This window comes from Ahaetulla prasina, unplaced genomic scaffold, assembly GCF_028640845.1.
Source record: "Ahaetulla prasina isolate Xishuangbanna unplaced genomic scaffold, ASM2864084v1 Contig18, whole genome shotgun sequence".
Lineage (NCBI taxonomy): Eukaryota > Metazoa > Chordata > Lepidosauria > Squamata > Colubridae > Ahaetulla > Ahaetulla prasina.
The window spans coordinates 4,382-31,057 of record NW_026681931.1 but is presented as its reverse complement, the minus strand read 5'-3'; the positions used below and the strand labels follow the sequence as shown (position 1 = coordinate 31,057).

Sequence of the window (26,676 nt, the reverse complement as noted above, 5' to 3'; positions counted from 1 at the left end):
AGGTCTCTACTAGAAGCCCAAGAATATCTGGATTCCATTTAGTTCAGGGGTCTCCAACCTTGGCAACTTTAAGCCTGGCGGACTTTAACTCCCAGAATTCCCCAGCCAGCAAAGCTGGAAGTTGAAGTCCGCCAGGCTTAAAGTTGCCAGGGTTGGAGACCCCTGATTTAGTTCCTAGGCTTGGAACAAAAATAGGTCTGATACGGCTGAAGTCCATTCAAAGTTCCTTTATTTTCTCTTTAAGCATTATCATATATTTGATTTTAATGAAGTCGAATCTGTAAAGGGTGCCTACCTAATGATGTCCATGGCTTGATAAATGATTTCAGATTGATCTACTCCTATCACCTTTTTTGCACCCGCTTTGGCAGCAAACATGGAAAGGATTCCAGTGCCACATCCAACATCTAGGACAATCTAATGAAGTGCAAAGAAGAAGAAAAAAGCAAGTTATTGCAATCAGATAATGGTTACAAAATAATGACGAAGGCATTGAATGATGTTACTAAATAGTATCTGTAACCAAAAATCTAGTCATGAATACTCAATATTAGTGAGAAATTTTAAAATATAACACTTAAAAATTCTGAATTCCTTAAAAGATATACCGTATTTTTCGGAGTATGAGACGCACCAGAGTATAAGATGCACCTTAGTTTTTGGGGAGAAAAATAAGAAAAAAGCTGATTGGTAGGTGGATTGGTCTCCCAGAATACCCCCAATCAGCTGTTCCCAGAGGTGAATTTTAGCAACAGGTTCCTTGGTTATGAGCTCTGTGCCTTGCTTTTTTTTTTTTTTTTTTTGCTTTTTTTTCTGCTTCTGAAAGCCTCTGAAACAGAGCTTCAGAAAAAAAAGCCTCTGAAGCTCTGTTTGGGAGCTTCTTTTCTGAAGCTCCATTTGGGGCTTTTTTTCTAAGTTCTGTTTGGGGCTTTTTTTCTGAAGCTCCATTTCTGATGCTTTTTTCAGTCTCTGAGACCTCCGTTTAAGAAGCTGGACAGGACTACATTCGGAGTATAAGACGCACCCAGATTTTCACCCTCTTTTTTGGGGGAAAAAGGTGCATCTTATACTCTGAAAAATACGGTACTGAAAGTCTTTAGTGTTTAGAGTCTTGATTAACAACCATTTAATGTCTTGCTGTTATAAGCATATGGCTCCTCAGCCCATAAAAAAACACCCATCTTCGGATGCAGAACAAAAACATTTGCACTTCTAAACTCATGTTGCAATTGTGAGATGGTCACAACAACCAGCAGTATCAGGACATCTGGCAGCCTTCAACGAAATTGCTTGCCAATAGACCAGAGGCAAGAAATATTTGGAATCACAATACTGGAAGAGGCCATTTAAGCCATCAAGTCCAACTTCCTGCTCAGCACAGGAATCCAAGTTAAAGAATCCCAGGAAAATGGTTGTGTAGCCTCTCTTTGAATACATCCAATGAAGAGTTATCTAGTTCTCCCCCCCCAAAAAAAAGGGGGGTGGAGGAGGGGAAACTGCATAAGCTGTACTGTTGAAGGTTTGAGTTGATTGGTACCTGAACTAAAACATGCATTTTGAATGTTTTGGTCCAAATATCAAATAAAGCGATTCTGTTTTATTTGGAACATGGACCAAAATAATGATATTTTGAGCAGAAATGGGAAGAAAAGACCAGGAAAAAGAAATAGGGCCTCTGTGGCTCAGACTGCTAATGCAGTCTGTTATTAACAGCAGCTGCTTGCAATTACTGCAGGTTCTAGTCCCACCAGGCCCAAGGTTGGCTCAGCCGTCCATCCTTTATAAGGTAGGTAAAATGAGGACCCAGATTGTTGGGGGCAATAAGCTGACTTTGTATATACAAATAGCATTTGTATATTTGTATATACAAATAGCATGAAGACTATTGCTAACATAGTGTAAGCCGCCCTGAGTCTTCGGAGAAGGGCGGGATATAAATGCAAATAAAAAAAAATAGACATTAATGTGTTGAGAAGAGGAAGAAAAAGAAAAAGAAATGAATAGAATAGAACAGAACAGAACAGAACAGAACAGAATTTTTTATTGGCCAAGTGTGATTGGACACACAAGGAATTTGTCTTGGTGCATATGCTCTCAGTGTACATAAAAGAAATGATACATTCATCAAGAATCATAAGGTACAATCCTTAATGATTGTCATAGGTACAAATAAGCAATCAGGAAACAATATCAATATAAATCGTAAGGATACATGCAACAAAGTTACAGTCATACAATTATAAGTGAAGGTGGAAAGATCAGGTGGTGGGTTGGCTAGTAGGATATGCTGGTTGGCCAGGAGCCTATTTCTGACATCATAAAACACATTCTGGCTTCATGACAATAACATGCATGCTCCACACTAGTTTCATCTGGCTTCATCTGTTATTAATAGCAGCGAAATCAGGCAATAAAAAGTTAGAAAGCAAAAACTTACTGCAGAATCATTCATGGTTTGTCATTCTCCTAACAAGCTAGAACTCTGAGGGAGGCTTTATTTTATTCTTAGTTCACAATCCAAAATAAAACCAGAGGTTTTGTAATAACTTTTAAGCTGAAGAAATGGAAATAAAGCTGTCTGCAAGGAAGAAAGGAAAACATGAAATGGATTTGTTTGGGAAGCTTATAAACTCTTGTGGGCCCAAGGGACTACCTATGAAGGACAAGAACAGCAAGAACAGAGATCAAATTTGTCCTCCACTTCTGCAGCCTGCTGGAGGAGTTCCCTCCCCTCAGCATGCAGCCCTTTTCTTTTGGAGAGTGCATATCGGCTACGTGAAAACCCGAACCCTTCTCAAAGACCTGACTGCCAGGAGGGAATCTGAGCTGTGCGGCAACCTTCCCTGCTGGCTCCTCCATTGACTTTCTGGGGAAGTGGGCTGAGAAGATTGCAAATGGCAAACATATCTAATGCTACTTCTTCCTCCTATTTTCCCCACAACAGCAACCATGTGAGGTGAGAGAGTATGACTGGCCCAAGGTCAGCCAGCTGCCTTTAATGGCTAAGGGGGCAGTTGAACCCACAGCCTCCTGCTTTCTAGTCTGGTGTTTTAACAATGGACCAAGCTGGTATCAAAAGCTGCTGAAAGAGCTAGTAGAATTTTTAAGCCCTGTCAAAAGTCAACAAGAGTGACCAATGCACTTTCCATTATCCCCAGGCTTGATCCCCGACTGAAAAGGATCCAGTTAACGTTTCTTCAGTTCTGTAACTTGTTTTGTTTTATAGCTATACCATCTCCATAATTTCCTCCAAAAGGCGGGTTAAAGGCTGGACAACAATTATTCAATTCAGCTGGGTTCATAGTAACCCTTTTAAAAAAGGGCAATAAAATGCTCTCTTCAGAGACAGTGACATCACCCCTTCCTTCAGGAAGCATTAACAAAATCCTACACCCATTTTCTTGAACTTTCTCTAGCGGCCAGGTGGGACAGGAATCAAACCCACAAGTGCAATTTTAGCACAGAAAGAGAGCAATTAAAAAACAAAATACCCCTTTTTATGAAATGTGTAGATATGGATAAAAGACTGTGGACCCAAAAGACAAAGTACCCCAAATGCTTGAAAAGAATAGTATTAATATCAACTGAAAGGTAATTGAAGGTAGCTGAAAAACAAATCTCCTATATTTTAGTCACTATTGTATTTAAACTTCCTTCTCAAGTTTCTGACTGGAGTTCCAAAATCTATCAAAAGGAATTAAAACAATGAACTTCTATCATAGCAACATGGAATGGAAGAAGACCTCCCTTTTTTTTTCTGGCAAAGCTGAATTTCAATCTGTTCATTATCTAAAAAATGCCAACTATAAAGAAAATGTTACCACAATTATATTTTTCTTATTTATATAAATTGACTATAATTATATGCCAGTCAGCAGAAGCATAGAAGAAATGCATCTCTTCCCTTGCAAAGAATACTTTAAAAGTTGGCATGGCAGTAAAAATTGTTCATTTCTTGAAATAAGTTAAAAGATTTTCACTTTATAATGAACTCACTCTACACGTTAATGAGGTGTTTTTGAAATGTCCTGCTGTGTTTTATTAAGTACTTATTTAGACTTAAGATATTTAATTTTTTTTCAATACGTGGAAATTTCAGATAACTCTCTAGCCACATAAGCTATAAACAAGTATTTTCTTCATTTTTATATGTTAATGATCATGATGGTAATGATCTGCAACTCTAATGGATTTATTTTTTGCTATTCACTATATCACTGAGCACAGGAAGTTGCATGAAGACAAATACTTAAGTTCTACAACTTCCTTAATCACTAAAAACTATGATTGAGGCACTGAGTTATGATACATCTACTGCACTTGATGAATCTCTACAAATGCCTCTACAATCTGCATTTGGATTATCTGTTATAGTAGTTCTGTTAACCTTTGTACGCCAACCCAAAGTAATCATTGTGAGAGGAGCTGCCACATAAATCATTTAAATATATAAATAAATTTCTTCAGATTCTACTACCTACTATAATTAAGTGCACAAAAATTCAGCAGATACACAGGAGCGTGGAAGGAATGTTTCGATCTTATGTTAAGATGTGAACATAGTAAAATGTGAACAATTCAAAGGACTACTGAAGCTATTTTAATAAATCTATCCACTTTCCATGCTAGCAAGGCAAAGCTCTGTAGCAATAATAAGCATATGTTAATAATAAGCAAAGTACATGCAGTTACTCAGTACTTTGCCTCTCCCAGCACCAACAAAAGCTGGAGCAATGATGGTTTAAAAAAAAAGAAAAAGAAAAAAAATCTATGACCAAAAAGTATAAAGCCAATTAGGAGTTGAAGAAATGCCAAAATATTTTGAAATATTGTCAATTATTCTATAATATCCATTATATAGAAGCAAGCAGAGTAGCAGATTTCAATATCACTTTACAAATTTTTTAAGTGAGAACCCACAGATCTAATAACTTACTTGGCAGAAACATGTTAAAAATTAAGAAAGCAGCTGTTTTTGAATGATCTGCCTGCATATTTATAGTCTTTACCACAACCAAACTTAGCATTTTTCTTCCACAAATATTTATTGCTGGGTTTTCTCTTCCTTCTTAAGCACAATTTTTGATTATTCTAAATTAAACTTTTAAAAGTATTGATGTTGCTAGACAATAGAGAATCAAAAGCCCAAAGGTGAAAAACTATATCCTAATCAATATCCTATCTCCCCCCAATCAGAGTACATGATTCCTAAAACAAATTTTCAGATGATGTTGTCTTTAAAAATCCATATTATCAGTTATGACCATAGTTGTCCTATAACTCCTAATATTCCAGTATTTCTCTGAACTCTGAACAGAGTCAGCATATTGCCCCCAACAAACTGGGTCCTAATTTTACTATCTCAGAGGATGGAAGGCTGAGTCAACCATGAGCCGGTCAGGATTAAATTGCTGGCTGTAGACAGAGTTAGCCTGTAATACTGCATTGTAACCAATGCGCCAACACATTTTTAGATGTGTGGACTTCAGCTCCCAGAATTCCCCAGCCATCACTGCCTTTGTCCATTTAAGCACGCATAAGCAATTGCCTATGAATATCAAGGCAAAGCAGTATTTGTTCCAAATTTTAAAAATGGTCTATAATAACAGATACTCCTATTCCACTTGCTTATGATTGAATTTGATGGGCCTACCTTCCACAAGCAGAACTGCTTTTCTACACATTCTCAACATTTAAGAAAATATAATTTTATTATGAATAAAATATTACAAGTGTTCCCCATAAATGTCAAGGTATGTTTTCATTTGGTATAAAGATTTCTTAATTATGCACATTCAGAGGAAATGTTTTCTGCCTGTTCTCTAGCTCCAAGACAAACATAAAGACGATTCCTTATATCATAGAAGTGGCACATAAAAGATCAGGGTTAATATTCCTTTGTTCAACAGAAGGACTCTCTATTATACACTTAGCATAATTAAAGTTTTCAGAGTAACCTTTGTTACCAGAGTTTTAAACTGCAATCTCCAAGGTACAATTCCTTCCATAAAATAAAATAATGCGTGGAAGAAGATATACTTTAATTAAAAGTAATTTCTAAGTGTGCATTTCTGACCAAGAGCCAGTCAATGTGAGAAAAGGATCCTTTCAGAGGCAAAGGATGATATGAATAAGGTCTTATATATACAATGAAATATACTTCCTTTCCTATCGTTTACTCTTACTCTATAATTTACAGAATACAGAATTCCATTGTTGGAGCACGTATAGCTACTGAAGGCAGGCTGTTCCACTATTAATTGTCCTCACTGTCAGGAAATTTCTCCTTAATTCTTCACACAGAATGTAGTCCTTTACAAAGGCAGAACTCACTAATGTTTTTTATAAACTTACCAGGAAAGAATTATTTATATGGGTTTCACTCAAACCAAAAGACTGGGATCTGAACTCTTTCCAGAAGCCACTACCTCAGGGGGCTTCATGAAACTTTTTATCATACAACACGCAGGTTAGAAATTCACTTGGGGTAGATTTCAGAATGGTACATGTTCACACACTCATTTCAGATACCACTTACGAAGAGCAAACAAGAAAAGGCTCAACAAAACCTTGTCATCAAAATTAATGAATACTCACAACAGCACACTGAACAATGACAATGCTGATCAGCATTTCTCTTATCAGTATTCTGCACCCTCCTGCAACTGAATAATGCTCTTCATGTAATAGGACTTTTGTACATTCAATCAAAGCCTTGTCAAAAAGATTCAGTATCCCAATTGTAGAAGGAATCCAATCCAGGAGACTTTTATTACCTTAGCGGATCACATGCTGCAAATACATTAACAGCTTTAAAGCCAGCTCACTTACCTTATCTCTAAAGATGTGCGGGTTTAGATAAATGAAGTCACGATAGCTTTCAGTACGCACTTTATCCTATTAAAAAAAAAAGAAGTATTCTGAGCACTGACTGCTATTCATTGTCCAATGATAGTTATATCAAAAGTTCATCACCTAGCAGTTCTTCCTTAACCCATCTAACAAAAGCAGTATTTTAAGTGTGACCAGGCATTGGAATGTGACAAAAAATAGTACTTTATTGAGAAAGTATTACGGAATTTCTAGCACAGTTTTTTTAGACAGAACTATCAGACCTAAGTGAAATGTTAAACATACTAGGATAATTATTTATCCTTTCTGTTTGTAAGGAAATAATGCATGTATCTTCTTTTTTACCGACATTCAAGCACAGTAATGCAATGTTGTAAAAGCAATAAAATACTAGTCTTAATTTGATATTCAGGATGCACAGCTCCCCACTTATTTGTTAGTTAGCTTTTGCTGAGGCTAACATATATAAAGCTAAAAAGGTACAAAACTAAGTAACTTTACAGTGTGCAAAGTACTGGTAGTTTTCCAGTTTGCACACCTGAACAGAGATAATAAGCTGTGTTAGAGCTGATTCTGTAACCTGCTTAGCAACTAACATCATTTCCTTTAATAAATGTGGGCAGATAGACAAACTGCCAGAAAGCCATATGCTTTACTATCTGTGTAAGTAGCTGGAGAACCAATCAGCAAACGAAAGGAAGACAGTGCCTGAGATCCTATTTTTAGCTCCTTGCAAACGCAGATTTAAAAAATATATATAAAAAGAACTAAAAAAAAAAGTGAGAACTTCTCCTTGCATACAAATCAGATACTGCACCACTAGATGAAACGCCGAAAGGACAAAAGTACAATTCTCTGCAGCAGCTAGCAAGCTAAATTCCAAAACTCGCATTTAGGAATGAAGCCTACATATCTGAATCAGTGCCTTTCAGGATTGAGATTGATTGATTAGAATTTGAGAGGAACTTGAAATTATTATTTTATACATAAATAATCTAAATTAAACTTTTTTAGTGAATTTCAAACCCAACTATCCAAAAAAAAACCACCCCACTACTCTGGTCTCATTTGTGAACCTTCTTACTTGCTGCAGTCCACAGGAATGCTTGCTCTGCAATCCTTTGCCATCAGAGTTTCAAAGGACAAGGATGTGGAATTGGTTGTTCTTCATCAGCAATGCAATGATATGGACTTCACTGTTTGACAACTCAGGTACTCCCACCCTTGGGCATATCTAGAAAGCTGCTTAAATTAGCTTCTGACGGGTAATTAATATTAAGCCATCTCTTTATTCAACAGTGCTTATCTGATTCTAGCAGCATTGTTTCAAAAGCATCTTGTTTATTAAATATGCCATATTTTAAAGACAAGAGAATATACTGTAAAATCACAAATATTATGCAGCTTCGAATTTAAAGCTCAATTCTTAGCACGGATGGTGCTGTGGAAGTACTGGACCTCAGGCTGTAGTAAGGCTACAAGTCTGAAAATCTTGAAGCTGTTCTTCCTAACAGTACTGCAGCCCTTCAGTATTTGGAGGGACCCAGAGTTCCCATCTCTGCTTAAGCAAGAAGGTATTTTACCAGTCTTCTCTTACCTGGCCAAGGCACGAACTAGGTTCTAATTTATACAGTCGATTGTTCATCTATAGCTCAGCTGACACAGAGATCCAGCCACCGTAATTTATAAGTCATGGTTGAGAAGTTAACATTATGGGGGAACCAGGATCATCATGGAATATGAATCCTTATTATCCATAGGATAGTTCCTTTCTTTTACAATTTTTTTTTCTGTACTAGTCCACATACTGAGGAGAAGATACTGCAATGTAAATGCTGGCACTAAGGTAGACAAAAAGGCTTGCATATGCACAATTGTCAAAATTTAATCACAAGATATCTTAAATTACACCAATTATTTAATATCAAAATACTAGAAGAGAATTACCTCCAGAGTTTTTTTCTATTGTGTTTACGGAAGACCTAAATCTATATTAGCTATCATATGGCTGAATTCCTATCCCACTGAAGGAGATCTGTTACTCTTGGGGGGGCGGGGGAACAACCAAGGCAGCCTATACATGATCATTTGGATTTTGATCTGTGTTTTCACACGTGTGATTTCTCTTGTTATTTTGTTCACTTTTTTCCCTTGCATTTTTACCTGAGCTAAACCAGGATAACAATCTAGTATGGATAGGGTTAAAAATGCAGCTGTATTGCAGTATACGTATGGGGAAACAGCCTCACTTCCATTTTTCTCACCATAAAGACATGCTTCTGTTCATTTCCTAACCTTTAGCATTTCTTCATGGATCCCAAAGTGCCCGTATGAGCTGAAGTAAACGTCTTCCTCATCCTCCTTTAAGTTCCCAGTCGTGCTGGGAGATGAGCTACTTCCGATTTCTGTGTTCATCACCAAATCCTGCGCAAATTGCCTGTAATCAATTTGAAACATACCCTCAAGACCATAGTACAAGAACTATAAAAAGGCAGCATATAGGTTGCATACTGTGCTATTTGGTGGCTTCCACATGCTGAAGCTCCCTCTGCTGGCTACTGCATTGAAAGTTGCTTGGAATTTTTTTCAAAATCAGTATTTTTTTACATTGCAGGGCATGAAGAACTGTATCTAGTTGTTTTTTTATAACTCTACTCAATTCTAACTATGAGAGTCAATTTAGTGGTTAAGACACTAGGCCAGATACTGGGAAACTATGAGTTCTAGTCAAATGTCTATGAAAATTCTCAGTCCTCCAGTTGAATCAAAAGTGGTTTTTATTTTTGAAAAGGCAACTGGACTGACTGTTAAGGAAAAAAGAAGACGTTTCGCTTCCTATCCTGGAAGCATCAGTTGTGTTGAATGCTTTGGGAGATGAAAGGACAGTTATTCACAGTTGAGATTAGAGGGGGAGGAGAATGGAAAGATTTTGTTTCCTTTGCAGTCAATTGGTCTTAACACTATGAGTTCTAGTCTTGCCTCAGACACAAAATCAGCTGGGTGACCTTGGGCCAAGACTCTCTCTCTCAACCCAAGAAGCAGAAGCCAATGGCAAACTATCTCCGAAAAACCTTGCCAAGAAAACTGGAGAGATGAGTCCAGGTGGTCACCAGGAGTCAATAATGACTCAAAGGTAGACACACAATTCTAGCTGTAGTACAGCAAAATGTATATTAAGATAATAATGTTTTAAAAGGTACTTTCAGAAAACATAAAACAGCAGGGAATAGACTCCAAATAATCCAGTTGATGTTAGAAAACTTTGTCCAATTACTTTAAAGTAATTTAGCAACCTTTGACAATAATAATCTTTCAAGGAATAACAACCAATAAAGAAAAAGTAGAAGATAATCACAGGGCCACAAAGAGAAATTAACATTTTAAAACACTTAAACAATTAGTATTATTTCTCAGCATCCTCTTTCTGCTACAAAACAATAATAAGTCTATAAGGCAATAGCAGATTTTTACTGAGTGGATTTAAGAACACAATAGTCCAAAAATCTATTTTTAAAAAATAAAAGTACTATTTGAAGGAACAATGGCTATAATTTCAGAATATCACATATAAAGCTATTCTAATATTTTACAAGCAAGTCTACATCAAATAAATCTTAACTCTTGGTAATGAAGTGGACTTACTTTCTGGCAAAAGTACAGAAATGTTTGCCAATGCCTTCTTCTAGGATGATTTCTGACTTCCCTTCTAGCCTATAACTAAAACACTTTAAATGTGTTTTGATGCAGCCTTGGGCATCTGATTCTCTTCCTGCAAAGCAGGATTTAAGGGTAGCTGTCTAAGACGTATCAGTCTGTACTTTTTATAGCAACAAAAATATTTGGATGAGACTATTGACATTGATCAATTTCAACTATCCCTGGCTACTGGCCATGCTGACGGGAGTTGCTGACAGGATGACGTCTGGTCACCTACCGATTCCCTATGTATGTTCTACTTGGATCACTATTAGTGCAACTAATGAAGAGGTAAGAAAAGTACAGTCGTGCTTAGTCCATGAGTTCAGAATAGATATCTTAATCAATTTTGTGACTCAAAGCACTCCTGTCTCAGGACTGAGCCAAATAAAAGAATAGGAAAAATTGATTTAGCAATTCCCTATTCAAAAAATTGGAGCTGGAATGCTCTACTTAGGCCATCAAGTCCAATCCATACTTTATGACAGAAACCTAAATTAAAACACAAGTATCTAGCCTCTAGTTGAACTCATCCAATTTAAGGGACAGCACTTCTTTCATGGTAATTATTTCTACTTGTAAACTACTCTTAAAGAGTTATGAAGTTCTTTCAGCATTAAATCAGAATTAGTCTTCCAATAGCTTAACTCCATTAAAGCAACATGCTTTCTTGAATTATGAAGAACCTGTTTTGACTTTCTGGTAATATTATTCAGGTATTTGAAGAAGTTATAAACCTGCTCAGTCTTACCAATGTTACATATTCGTAATTTCTTGATCTCTGGTAAGATTAGTTTCTAGTCTCCTGATCATCCTTACTGGCCTTCCATGATATTCTAACTTGTCTAAATCCTTCTTAAAATGTACCAACCAGAACTATATATACTCAGTATGAAATTTCACCAAAGAATAAATTGGAACAATTATTTTTTGTGTTTTGGAAATTATACTTCTATTAATGAAGCCTAAAATTGACTTTTTTCTAATGACACATTTCTGATATATACAGCTTTGCAATTAACTGCTATTCAAACAACTTTTTCATACGCACTGTAATTGCTTATGAAACAGACATCCTCCCCAATCCTGTATCTATGTCTTTGACTTCGCATTTCTCTCTGTTGAACTTCATTTATTACTTTCAGGACATTTCTCTAGCCTATACAAATTGCTGTGAATTTCATTTGTTTTCTAGGGTACCAGATAGTCCATCTAGTTTCACCTTATTTACAGATGTGAGAAGCTTTCACTGTATCGTTTCTTCCAACACTAATAAAAGTATTGAAAAACGCAAACTTAGGGCTGAATCTTTAGACACTTACTCAAAACAACATTCCAATTCAATGAGGGCATTCTGACTATGATTTTTGAGCTACCTATGTATCCACATAATAATAATAATAATAATAATAATAATAATAATAATAATAATAATAATAATAATAATAATAATAATAATAATAATAATAATAATAATAATAATAATAATTTAATTTGCATACCGCCCTTCTCCCGAAGGACTCAGGGCGGTTTACAGACACAATAAAATACAAAAAACAACACATACAATGCTAAAAACAACCATTAAAAAACTTATTCAATTGGCCCCATTTAAAATACAATATCAACCCTGTAAAATTTATAAAATTTAAAACCCATAAAATCAATTAAAAATTTTAAAAGTTCAAGCCAGTCCAGCAAGATGAAATAAATAAGTTTTAAGTTAGTGGCGAAAGGTCCGGAGGTCAGGTAATTGTCGAAGTCCAGGGGGAAGTTCGTTCCACAGGGTAGGAGCCCCCACAGAGAAGGCCCTCCCCCTGGGGGCCGCCAGTCGACATTGCTTGGCTGACGGCACCCTAAGGAGTCCCTCTCTGTGAGAACGCACCGGTCGCTGGGAGATAGAAGATGGCAGTAGACAGTCCCATAAATATCCCGGTCCTAAGCCATGGAGTGCTTTGAAGGTAGTCACCAATACCTTGAAGCGCACCCGGAAGACAACAGGCAGCCAGTGCAGTCTGTGCAGCATGGGTGTTACATGGGAGCTCCGAACTGCTCCCTCAATCACCCGCGCAGCCGTATTCTGGACTAACTGGAGTCTCCGGGTGCTCTTCAAGGGGAGCCCCATGTAGAGAACATTGCAATAGTCCAAGCGAGAGGTAACGAGAGCATGAGTGACCGTGCATAGGGCATCCCAGCCCAGGAAGGGACGCAACTGGCGGATCAGGCGAACCTGATAAAAAGCTCTCCTGGAGACGGTCGTCAAATGGTCTTCAAAGGACAACCGCCCATCCAGGAAAACGCCCAAGTTGCGCACCCTTTCCATCGGGGCCAATGACTCGCCCCCAACAGACAGCCGCAGCTGCAGCTGACTGTACCGGGGTGCCGGCATCCACAGCCACTCCGTCTTAGAGGGATTAAGCTTGAGCCTGTTCATCCCCATCCAGACCCGTACGGCTTCCAGACACCGGGACAGTACTTCGATAGCTTCGTTGGGGTGGCCTGGGGTGGAAAAGTTCAGCTGCGTATCATCAGCGTACAGTTGGTACCTCACCCCAAAACCACTGATGATCTCGTCCAGCGGCTTCATATAGATGTTGAACAGGAGAGGCGAGAGAATCGATCCCTGCGGCACCCCACACATGAGGTGCCTCGGGGTCGATCTCTGCCCCCGTGTCAACACCGTCTGCGTCCAGTCAGAGAGGTAGGAGGAGAACCACCGATAAACGGTGCCTCCCACTCCCAAACCCTCCAACTGGCGCAGCAGGATACCATGGTCGATGGTATCGAAAGCCGGTGAGAGGTCTAATAGGACCAGGGCAGAGGAGTAACCCTTATCCCTGGCCCTCCAGAGATCATCCACCAACGCGACCAAAGCCGTCTCCGTACTGTATTCGGGCCAAAAGCCGGACTGGAACGGGTCTAGATAGACAGTTTCATCCAGTTACTGGGGTAGTTGACGTGCCACCGCACTCTCTACAACCTTCGCCATAAAGCGAAGATTGGAGACTGGACGGTAATTTCCTAAAACAACTAGGTCCAGGGAAGGCTTCTTGAGGAGAGGTCTCACCACCGCCTCTTTCAAGGCAGCGGGGAAAAAACCCTCCTGCAAAGAAGCATTTGTAATCCCCCGGAGCCAGCCTCGTGTCACCTCCTGCGTGGCCAGCACCAACCAGGGGGGGCACGGGTCCAGTAAACATGTGGTGGCATTCAACCTTCCCAGCAATCTGTCCATGTCCTCGGGAGTCACAGGGTCAAAACTATCCCAAACAGTCTCAACAAGACAAGTCTCGAAACTCTCGCCTGGATCTACCCAATTTTGGGTAGATTATGATTATAATCATGATTATGCTATCAGTCTACATTCCCTTTTCACTGTCTAATAAGTTTCTTGCTATTTCCTATTTGCTAAAGTTTATTTTTTATTGTATTATTTAAGCAACAGGAGACTGTGTTTTACAAAGCTTAGCTGAATCCAATTTTGTAAAAAATATTTCCTTCCTATTGATCCATTCATTAAATGACAAATTGTTCAGTTTTTCTTCTCTTTAATTTAGTACTCCATCAGTTCTCAACAAATGAACCAGCAAACATATGGAAAACTCTTAAAAATATCACCAGTTATGGCAAACCTCCTTCTCAGGCTGAAGGAAATCAACCACTGGCAGATGACCTGAGTGTGTTTTATTGCAGGTTTGAAAGGAAACTGCTGCCACCTATCACCACAGGCCCCATCTCAGACACACTAACAACAGCCAAGCCTCCTACAATTGACTCCATCTCAGACACACCAACAACAGCCAAACCTCCTACAACTGATCCCATCCCATTTACAACCCCTAGTGATCACAGAAAAGGAAGTGCAAGACCTATTTCACAGATAAAAACCAGGAAAAGCTCCAGGCCCAAACAAGATAACTCCTTCTTGCTTAAAAGTCTGTGCTGACCAATTGGCCCCCATCTTCACCCGTATCTTCAATAAAGAAATATGCTACGTTCCTTCTTGCTTTAAATGCTCTACTATAATCCCAGTGCTGAAAAAGCCCACCATCAAAGAATTGAATGACTACAAGCCAGTTGCTCTAACATCTGTAGTTATGAAAACCTTTGAATGGCTGGTGCTGCCTCATTTGAAAACCATCACGGATCTGCTGATAGACCCCCTGCAATTTGCATACCGAGCAAATAGATCAACAGATGATGCTGTTAATATGGCTCTGCACTACATCCTACAACATCTTGAATCTCCAAAGACCTACGCAAGGGTCCTCTTTGTAGACTTTAGTTCAGCATTTAACACCATCATTCCAGACATTCTTCTAACTAAGCTAAACCAGCTACACTTGTGAACACACTTGTAAATGGATCATAAGCTTCCTAACAGACAGGAAGCAGCAGGTGAAGCTAAGCAGAATCACATCAGATAGCTGTACAATTAGCACAGGGTCCTACAAGGCTGTGTGCTCTCTCCATTTCTCTTCCCTCTATATACCAATGACTGAATCTCAAACAATCCATCTGTTAAACTACTGATGTTCGCAGATGACACAGCAGTGATCAGTCTCATTCAAGACAATGATGAATCCGCATACAGATGGGAGGTTGAACTAGCCTCGTGGTACGACCTAAACAAGCTGGAATGGAACACACTCAAAAAAGTAGAAATGGTGGCGGACTTTAGGAGAAGCCCTCCCATACTACCACCTCTTACAATACTAGACAACACAGTATCAACAGTAGAGACCTTCAAATTTCTAGGTTCTACCATATCTCATGTCCTAAAATGGACAACTAACATCAAAAACATCATCAAAAAAGCACAACAAAGAATGTTCTTTCTGAGCCAACTCAGAAAGCTCAAACTGCCCAAGGAGCTGCTGATCCAGTTCTACAGAGGAATTATTGAGTCTGTTATCTGCACCTCTCTAACTGTCTGGTTTGGTTCTGCAACCCAACAAGACAGACACAGACTTCAGAGGATAAGTAGAACTGCAGAAAAAACAATTGCTACCAACCTGCCTTCCATTAAGGACCTGTATACTGCACGAGTCAAAAAGAAGGCTATGAAAATAAAGAGGGCTGTGAAAATATGTACAGACCCCTCGCATCCTGGACATGAAATGTTTCAACTCCTATCTCAAAACGATGCTACAGAGCACTGCACACCAGAACAACTAGACACAAGAACTGTTTTTTCCCAAATGCTGTCACTCTTCTAAATAAATAATTACCTCAACACTGTCAAACTAGTTACTAAGGGCCGCGGTGTGGCTCAGGCTGTAAGAAGCCTGTTATTAAAACACAGCTGCCTGCAATTACTGCAGGTTCTAGTCCCACCAGGTCCAAGGTTGACTCAGCCTTCCATCCTTTATAAGGTAGGTAAAATGAGGACCCAGATTGTTGGGGGGGCAATAAGTTGACTTTGTAAATATACAAATAGAATGAGACTATTGCCTTACACACTGTAAGCCACCCTGAGTCTTCGGAGAAGGGCGGGATATAAATGTAAACAAACAAACAAAAAACTAAATCTGCATTACTATTAATCTTCTCATCGTTCCTATCACCCATCTCCTCCTTTTTATGACTGTATGACTGTAACCTTGTTGCTGGTATCCTTTAGATTTATATTGACTGTTTCCCTATGACTATCATTAAATGTTGTACCTTATGATTCTTGATGAATTTATCTTTTCTTTTATGTACACCAGGAGTGTATGTACCAAGACCAATTCCTTGTGTGTCCAATCACACTTGACCAATAAAGAATTATATTCTATTCAATTCTACTAAATATCATACTCCTGGGAGATGTGGTGGCTCAGTGGCTAAGACGGTGAGCTTGTCGATCAAAAGGTCAGCAGTTCAGCAGTTCAAATCCCTAGTGCTGCATAACAGGGTGAGCTCCCATTACTTGTCCCAGCTTCTGCCAACCTAGCAGTTCGAAAGCATATAAAAAATGCAAGTAGAAAAATAGGGACCACCTTTGGTGGGAAGGTAACAGTGTTCTGTGTGCCTTTGGCATTTAGTCATGCCGGCTACATGATCATGAAGTCTTTGGACAGCACTGGCTCTTCAGCTTTGAAACGGAGATGAGCATCGCCCCCTAAAGTCAGGAATGACTAGCACATATGTGTGAGGGGAACTTTACCTTTTATCATACTCCTATATCATCTTAGTTCAACTAAGTTGAATCTTTAGTTCAAGGTTTTGAACTAAAAAGTGCATTAGACTAAATCATTACCTCATTTTCTGTAGATCATCTTGGGCTCTGGCCAAAGCAGCTTCTGCCAATTCAGTTCTGTGCTCAGCATTTTTCAAGCATTCAAGAAGAGATGACGCCTCAGATACTCCATTAGGACAGGAAATACTAGGAGAATCAAGAAGGTCCTCTACATCTGGAAAAAAAACACAAATATTTGTACAAATATGGAATGGAACTTAATGTTTTAACTTTGAATAAGAATGGATACTGACTATGTTTCTTAAATGTGTGTGCTAGTGTTGAAAGTCAGTCCAGACAAGAAGCACAGCCAGGAATGCTAGCTCTATCTTTACTGTAAGACTACATTTAACAGAATCTGGCAAGGCTGAAAATATTTTCCCCTCCTGCTTTCTTTTTACATAACTAGGATCCCTTCTGAAACATTTCCTATTCCTCCTCTGGATTGAGATATCTTCTGCACACCAATAGTTCTACAGCTTTTCCTCCTGTCTTCTAAGATTATTCTAACATATCATTCCAACATAACATGTAAACTCAGGAGTGAGTATAAAGTGAACTTTCTTTATTTACTTTTGCTTAGTACAGTACAATACTCTACCAACAATCAATCAATCAATCTTTATTTGGTCACTGACCAGCAGATAGAACACAAGTCACAATTAACCAGAATCAAAAAGGAAAAAAATACAATTGTTCTAAAATATCCAGGATGGATAAAAATCAATGATTTTTTTTTAAAAAAATAAAATAAACAAACCAGATTTTTTAAAATCAGATTTTTTTAAATCAAATTTATTTTAATAAAATGCTTTTGGAGTAAAAATCAATCTAAAGTGTGTTTTCTATTTAAGCCACATTAATAATTTAATTTATTCAGCATGAAATGGAGCTTAGTTATGTAGCATGAGGCTGTATATTCTGCAATATTTACATTTTTGGTAAACTCATTCAACGAATCCAAGCTCTGCAAGCTAAATAGGAAACCTTTATTTTGTTTGCAAATAATAATATTAAAGATTCTAACTACCAGCAAGAATGAGTCCTTACATTTAAGGACCACCTGTCATTTCAAATCCATCATGGCAGCACCTGTTAGCGGGCATCCACTCATTTGCTGCCCGCCACAATCCTCACCTTGTTGGGTCACTGCCACATCACCCATTCAAGTGAATGGGTCTGTCAGTGAGTCAACAGCGGGTCAGAGGAGGAGCCACTGTGGAACAGAGATAAAGTTGCTGTTTAAAAAATATGATTTAAATTGAGTCAATTTAAATCAAGCGTTTTTACTAGCAATTTTATGTTTTTATTTTATTTTTTATATTTTTATATATATTATGTTTCAATCATGTTTAAATCATGATTTAAATCCAGTCGATTTAAATCAAATCCACCCTGAAAATATCTAAAAGGATTAGAATAAATACTATACCATATTGCATAAACTAGACAACAGTACATAGCTGTGGTCAAGGAAATAAAATCAGACTGATACAATAACAACATCTTAAGATAAAATAGATCAGAATGACCACAATATTTAGTAAAGATTTTAGTAAAAATTCCTGGTGGGCACCTGCATATTAAGGGCAATACAAGAATAGCATGTTTCATTATTTCAATTATTCTTCCACCACATGAAAACAGTCTTTGTTGAAAGGGGGATCTTTTCATATCTTCCTTCAACAGCTGTTGGAAGGGCACTGAATCTGGTTTGGGATAAGGCCCTTCTGAATGTTGGGATCATTTTGCAGTTAAGATATATAGCCGGTTAGACAGCATTATGGGCCCCAGGCAAAGCAATGTACTGGAGCCCCTACAACAGGGTTGAAATCCAGCAGGTTCTGACAGTTTCTGGAGAACCGGTAGTAGAAATTTTGAGTAGTTCGGAGAACTGGCAAATACCATCTCTGGACGGCCACAGGAGTGGGGAAGGAATGGGGATTTTGCAGTATTCTTCCCCTGGAGTGGGGTGGGAATGGGGATTTTGCAGTATTCTTCCCCTGGAGTGGGGTGGGAATGAAGATTCTGCAGTATCCTTCCCCTGCCATGCCCACCCATTGAGCCAGTAGTAAAAAAATTTGGATTTCACCACTGCCCTACTCACAGGAATAAAAATGTAAATGCTCGATAAAATTAAACATGTATTTGCATGTTGGTATTAATTTAAAAATGCAGTAAAACGTAATAAATATTTTGCTATATTTATATGATACAAAGTGCACTGAAGGTTTACCATACGCAGATTAATATGGGGCCCCTATGCTCGTGGGGCCCACAGGCAAGTGCCCATCAGGCCCATGCATTAATACAGTCCTGCGGTTAGAGAAGATATGCAGAATGGCTCAAAAAAGTGTTCAGGGTAGAGCTGGAAAGTTTGCTTGCAGGTCTAAGTCAATGGCCCTCTGCTTGAGATCAGCTAGCGTGCATTCATGGACCATTCCGGGATATTTACGGGACCGCCTGCTGCCGCCAGTTACCTCCCATCGTCCGGTACGTCCAGTGCGCTCTCACAGGGAGGGCCTCCTTAGGGTACTGTCGGCCAACCAATGTCGGCTGGCGGCCCTCAGGGGAAGAGCGCTCTCTGTGGGGGCCCTGGCCTTGTGGAACGAGCTGCCGGTGGGACTCCATCTTCTCTCTGATCTTCGGACCTTTAAACGCGAGCTCAAGACTTTCTTTTTTCACCAAGCGGGGCTGGCCTGATCAATTTTATATTGGGGTTTTTTAACAGGCTTTTAACCGGGGTTTTTATCTTTTGTAAATTTTCTTATCTAATATTTTTAATTATACAGCAGTTAAATTAGATTTTTAAACTAGTTACTGTATTTTAAAATGTTTTTGGGATTATTGTCGTCTTATTTGCTGTACACCGCCCTGAGTCTTTGGAGAAGGGCGGTATAAAAATTTGAATAATAAATAAATAAATTCAAGGTGATGGCTCGCCATGGAAAGCCATAAAATTGCAATTTGGCATGTGTTGCCTGGCACCAGAAAACTGAAAGCTATCCATCATAATTAAAGGGGACAAGCTGGCTGAAAAAAAGGAGACCTTAAGCCAAACAGGAGAAGATGCAAACCAGGCAAAAGTTCTGATGTTAAGTAGGCCAGCTTCAAAGTGAAGAACCATGTTCAAGATGCAACAAGGTGCTTGAAAAATGGTTCTCAGGAACTTGGACTGAAATTTTTCCAAAAGAAGAAATGACCTGTAGGGCCCCAAAAGCCAAAAGTATCTGGCTTGGTTATGGGTTTGGATCTTTGCCAAGAAGACTTTTGGCGCGTATATTCTGAGCTTCTTTGAACTTACAAACAGCTAAAGAAAGGTAAAATAGAGTGAGCCATCATCAAATCAAGTTTCTCATGATGCTTGTAGTTCCAGTTCTGAAGTTCAAAAGGACTCAATCCAAATGGATTAGATTGTCGGTTTTACTTTACTATATAAACTATCTTGATTTGGAAAAGGCTTCAAGTTATCTCCTTATAATTTTATATACTATGCAAAAAGTTAAAATGAAAAGAAAATTTACCAAACTGTAGTAATAAGTCATTTTCTATTGCAGGCTTCAAATAGTTATCTTCATTCCAAGGAAACGGAGGTCTAAGAGAATTTACATACTCTGCATCTGGCTTCTGAAATAGTAAATGAACATAGAAGTAACAGATTATCCCAATAATGAATCATACACATAAATAACATACTAGACATATGATCTACTTGTAGCATAATTCTACAAATGATACATTATTCCTCTAATTTATAGCTGAAGATAGTCTTTATCAATTTCTTATTTTTCTAGTATACATCATGATCCTAATTTCCCATCAAAGAAAATCTTTTTTGCAGTGCTAACTTGAACTTTTACCCTTCTCATCCACTGTAAGAACAGATTAATCTTGTCTTTTAAATTTTAAAGTTTATGTCATATAGTATGCCTTATTTTAATTGTGATGCTTCTGACACAAATAAACAAACATCTATGAAAGATTACACATACACATATGTACACTATATCATTTCCAAATCCATTGCTTGCCATTAACAATAAGCTGTTTCCAAAAAGACGTAACTCTAAAATTAGACTGAGAAACAATAAATATTATTGAACATTGTAGTCTTCATTTTGGTAAGAAATGTCCATAGTTAGGATATTAAGAGTGATCTAACATTTACATTTCCAAATTGCGTAGAATATTATGAATGCTTATTTACCATATTTATAAGTTAATCCAATTAACTATGGTTCTTAAGTGAAGTAATATTCTGGGCATCAAGATAATCCACCATAAATAATTTTTAAAAATGGATTTTACATATATATTTGGTTTAGTTTTTGCACTCTTAAAATTTTTTCAAGTGGCATTCTCAAAAACCTAATACCAAAATGTAGAAAATATTCTGCTCATCACTCTCTAATCTAAATAACATTATTTAAATTACATCTACTTTACAAAATACTTGAACACTTACCTGCAACCTAATAAAATTTACTAGCTTAATGTAGCCATAGAAGTCAAGCCCTGAAAGAAGCAGAAAAACAGAAATGTTTATCAGAATCTTAATCTGTTTACTCTTACGTTTTTATTTTTCCTCCCATTATTTTATTTCTGTACTGATTTTCTTTGTCTATACAACTATTCTTTGTCAGTACAACTATAAGTTTGCTATACTAAATGGAATATTTGACCTTATCTCAAAAACTAACAAAGCTTATTTATTAATGTAATGATTTACGCTACTTACAAAATCTGAATGTCATTTCAATCACAAATTTTAAGCAGTTTACATCTGGCAAAATAAAACAATCTTAATAGAAAACAACTGATAACTACTGGACCAGCAACTGATAATGCAGTTGTGTGCACTGTATACAAACTCCTTTGAGTCAATGTTGATTCCTGATAACTGTTTTCAGCTAACCCCTGCAGATTTTTGGAAACGGCTTAACATTGGCTTCTTCAAGGGCTGAGAGTGACTGGTGAAGTCATGAAGCTGGCATTATGCCTAAGGCAGGACTAGAAATCACAGCCCCTCCAGGTTCCAGCTTGCTGGCTCTACCAAACTGGCTCCCAATTATTAATATTTAAAAGTTAACAATAGATACATTCATAAATGTTGGATAATGTAACCAACATTCAGACATTATAATAGCACCCATTCCCTAAAGGTTCTGGGAATAACACTATTTAAGTCAGTCATCTAAACTCTGCAAGGACGGAGCAGAGTACTGTAGACTGTGGCTACAATACTTTATTGTAGCCACGGTCTACAATAAAGTACTTTATTGTGACTTTATCATATTCTGAGAGTTGGGGAATGTGGCATGCTCCCTCTGCTGAGGCAGAGAGGTAGAGGCTTTTGTAGGTAACAGCCAACACCTTGAATTGTACTCATTACTATTTGCCCCACTTTTCATACAAGTCTCCCAGGTAAGGGGTCTCCAACCTTGGCCACTTTAAGACTTGTGGACTTCAATTTGTGGATGTCCACAAGTCTTTTTTTTTTTTTATAAAAAGTTTTATTTTTACAATCATATCAAATAATTCATCCAATGTACAGTTATATACAATTAGTCAGGCTTGCCAGTCACCACCACCCTTTTAACACTCTTCCTCTTCTACCTTCTTTACTTTCCAAACCTTCCTCTCCTTCTCTTATCTACATCCGCCTCCCTCCACCCTACACCTTCCTTCTCCTCTACTATCCTCTTCCTTCCTCTTCTCCTCTTTCCTACCTCCTACTCTCTCTTTCTCCCTCCTCACCGTTCTAAAATGGTAACTATGCAGACCCGACCCTACATTAATTATATTTCTTCAATAATCCCTGTACATTAACCATCACTCCATCTCTACCCCCCAATTCTGGCAGAGATGACAAAATCTCCGCTTACTTGAAAGACTATACACTAGAAAAATATATTTTAGAATGGAAAATGTGGATTGATTATATTTAAAATAAGTATCAGATAAAAAATATTGAATAGCATATGAGTAAATTTAGGAAATATTTTGTATTAGATATATTTTTGAAGGAGAGGGGAATTGAGAGTGTGACTAAGTGTGGTGTGACTAGAGATTATAATTTAGGAATTATTTTGGATTTTGATTGTTAGTTTTGATACCCTGCATTTTGTTCTGGGAAGTCGGGGTGGGGGTGGGGGTAAGGGGGAGGGGAATTGGGGGGGGGATGTCCACAAGTCTTAAGTGGCCAAGGTTGGAGACCCCTGTTCCAAGCAATTTGCACAGTTTTTCATCCAACTATTTTGCCACAATAGCGTTGTGAGGGAGATTGAGTTGAAAGAGAATGACTGGCTCAAAGTAACCTTATGATCTTCTGTACTAAAGGTGGACTTAAACCTTAGTTTTCCCCAGTGCCATTTCAACACTTTAACTGCTTACTCTTCACACTTCATATATTTCCATATAATTCAACTTAAATGTTTTATTCTCCTACTCACAGAAAAATAATATAACTCACTTTATATAACCTATTTCCATTGATATTCTCAAATGAAAACAAATTTAGTATATGATAAATTCTATAGCAAAGTAAGGCATTCTTCCTACAATCATGAACATGCTAAAAATTCTACACACAAACACACACAGATAAATTTGTATAGGATATTCATGCATGAATATGTCATTATTCCTTAAATTGTAGAATGAAATTTCTCTAAAGTTCACATTAAAAAGAGAACTTCACATACAAATAAGTTAAATAAAGTATCATACAAACACGGGACAATATTTTTACACAAGTAAGGCAAACTTTCTGAATAAGGCATACATTTAATATTTTCACTTAACAAAGCCTGGCAATTATTTTTCCTAAAGATTAAAATGCCCAATTTGTAAATAATGAAATGGCAATGAAACCATAAATAAGAAAAAAAACTACCTACAATAAAGCAGGCTTCAACATTATTATTAAATGGATTAAATATTTGGGAATTTATTAAAAAAAAAATCTTTATCCCCTGAATTGGAGAAGTATAATGGCAGATATTTCAGATGAAGAAAGTTGGTACTTTACTGGTTAGGAGGAACTGCAGTGGTAAAAATGAACATTTTGTCCGTTTTTTATCCCAAAGAATTCCAATAAGAATTGAAAATAAGACATTACATAACCAGCAGCTAATATTTTAATTTGTGCAAGCAGAAGGTTTTAAAATGCTTAGTTGAAAAGAATAGAAAGCTGGAAAGAAAACTGAATCTTAAAAATTTGTTATATTCCAAAATAAATATTTTTTCTGAATTGTTAAGCTTTACAACATTGCCATCAAATATGAAAAAAATGCAATGTCACTATTGCATCAATTCTTTTTACTATAATTTCTGAATTATCTACATCTTCTGTAGAAAATGAAAATTAAGTTCTGGGAATATGCACAGACATAAAAATCAATAATTAAAAAACACATTTGATATTCAATTTAATTCAACATGGAAACAATTTTTGCCCTATAAATACCACATCAAAAGTTTGTTTCTTTACCTTAGTATAGTACAAGACTTTAACATTTACTCTCCTTATGTTTTAAATTTGTCAGGTTTTTTGTTAGGCAAAAATGATTGTAATCTTTTCCATTTAAAACAATTTGTCATATTGATCATAGTTAATTATTGCCTGCCTTGTTTTTTACAGATTTACTTTAATGTACTTAAAACTTTAAATCAATTCTAATATTCAGAAAACAAATTCTGAAAAATTTAAGTTAATTTTACAATACTTGTAGATCTTTATTTGGTTTTTTTCATTTTTCTCTTTTCCTTTTGTAGCCTTAAGTTAAATAAACTTTTGAAAATGCAAAAAGAGAACCATACAATATATGGAAATAAACTTACTATGTTTTTGAACCATCATTTCAATATTGAATCCGTGGTCTGAGGTACAATGGCAAAAACTATCTTCAGCTGAACTGAAAAATCTTAGAAAAAAAACCTATTTTTAAAATATATACACACCAATTTTATACTTTTAAAATGTAGGCATGAACAGCATAACATAGAAATAGATCACAATATCTAATTATGGAACTATGAAAGACAGAATTAAGAGCACGTATTAAAGAATAGGCAATATGTTTCTGAAGTATCAGGTGAAAAAATGAAGTGACAAACTGATGTTAGAAACATCTCATGATACTGTACAGAGAAAATAATATCCCTAAAAGAAAGGCAGCAAGGATGGGAACAAAAGGATTACAGTTGTCAGATGTGAAAACTAACAACAATTAAATGCAAAAGAAATTCAGTATCTGAAAGAAAGGAAATATATATGGTAAAGACTGAACACTACTGTGAGTGAAGTATTCAAATCTTCTATTGCCTCCCACACAGAGCAGTGGGTCATTCAGTTCTCAAATAACTCTTACAACAGTTCATTTAGTGCCTATTCAAAGTTACAGTGGCACTGGAAAAAGCGATTTATGACCTTTTTCACATTTATGAAAGTCGCCGTATTCCCATGGTCATGTGATCAAAATTCGGATGCTTGGCAACTGGTTCACATTTACAACAGTTGCAGTATCCCAGGGTCATGTGATCATCTTTCGTGACCTTCTGACAAACAAACTCAAAGGGGAAGCCAGATTCATTTAACCATGGTTATTACTAACTTAACAACCACAGTGGTTCACCTAACAGCTGTGGCAAGAAAGATCGTAAAATGGGGCATAATTCCCTTAACAAATGTCTCACCTAGCAACAGAAATTTTGGACTCAATTGTGGTTGTGAGTCCAGAATTACTGTATTTCTCTACATTGCTTTCACTAGGAAAGGTCAAGTTTAGGGGTTTGCCCCCCCCCCCCAAAATTGGAGCCTGTGTCTGCAACCCTGCTTATATCAGCCAAAAATTGCAGAATGCCAGGTAACGACAGTTGAAATCCTAAGATGGAAAGAATGCAAAAAACATGCACTTTGTGATGTTTAGCTTTTGCGTGTTGTACATTCCATATCCAGTTACTTATTTATTAAATTTAAATTAAATTTATGTGCTGCCTATTCTGCTATTTCCAAGCAACTCTAGGCGGCAGCTAACTAAACAAACTTTTGAATGAAAACAAGATTGTGTGCATGGGTTGTCTTTTTCAGAAAAAAATGTTACATTGCTGGCTGTTGGTGTCAAGATGGTGGCTTTTCATGTGAACACGGAAGCTTCCTGCCTGGCACGGTTTAAATTGCTGGTGATTTTTCTTTCCTTTTATACAGCCCTCTTTGGGGACTCCACTGAAGCAAGGAGGAGGAGAGGAGATAACAGAGACAAAGCAGAAACTCGCATGTTGTTAGGCTGGAGGAAGGTAGGCTTCTTTCCAATTCCTTTCCATTGATGACCTGTATACTGCACAAGTCAAAAAGAGGGCTTTGAAAATATTTACAGATCCCTCAAATCCTAGACATAAACTGTTTGAACCGTCAAAACAACGCTATAAAGCACTGCACATCAGAACTACTAGACACAAGAACAGTTTTTCCCCGAACGCCATCACTCTGCTACACGAATAATTCCCTCAACACTGTCAAACTATTTACTAAGTCTGCATTACTATTAAGCTTCTCATCGTTCCCATCACCCATCTCCTCCCACTTTTGACTAATTTTGTTGCTTATATCTTTACGATTTATACTGTAATTGATTGTTTCCGGATTGCTTAATTGTAGCCTATGACTATCATTAAGTGTTGTAAGTGTTGTACCTTATGATTTTTGACGAATGTATCTTTTATGTACACTGAGAGCATATGCACCAAGACAAATTCCTTGTGTGTCCAATCACACTTGACCAATAAAAAATTCCATTCTATTCTATTTCCCTCTAAAACTCCAACCTGTCGCAGAAAAGGCAGGGAGTGCTCTGCGAAGGTCCCTCCATTCCGGCGCTGGTATCGTCGGCACCATCCTCCTCCTCCTC

The 26,676-nt window shown here is 37.4% G+C and overlaps 1 protein-coding gene across 1 annotated transcript; it reads right to left on the bottom strand.

Annotated features, from left to right (window-relative positions):
* Positions 1-212: 212 nt before the first annotated feature.
* LOC131187286 (protein arginine N-methyltransferase 3-like) lies at positions 213-26,676 on the bottom strand. The gene is made up of 8 exons (XM_058161552.1): positions 26,594-26,676; positions 24,611-24,693; positions 21,234-21,283; positions 20,293-20,395; positions 16,790-16,943; positions 9,148-9,289; positions 6,832-6,897; positions 213-417 (listed from the first exon to the last, which is right to left on the bottom strand). Exons 1-8 carry the CDS (start codon positions 26,635-26,637, stop codon positions 292-294), a joined length of 768 nt encoding a protein of 255 aa, XP_058017535.1. The 5' UTR covers positions 26,638-26,676; the 3' UTR covers positions 213-291.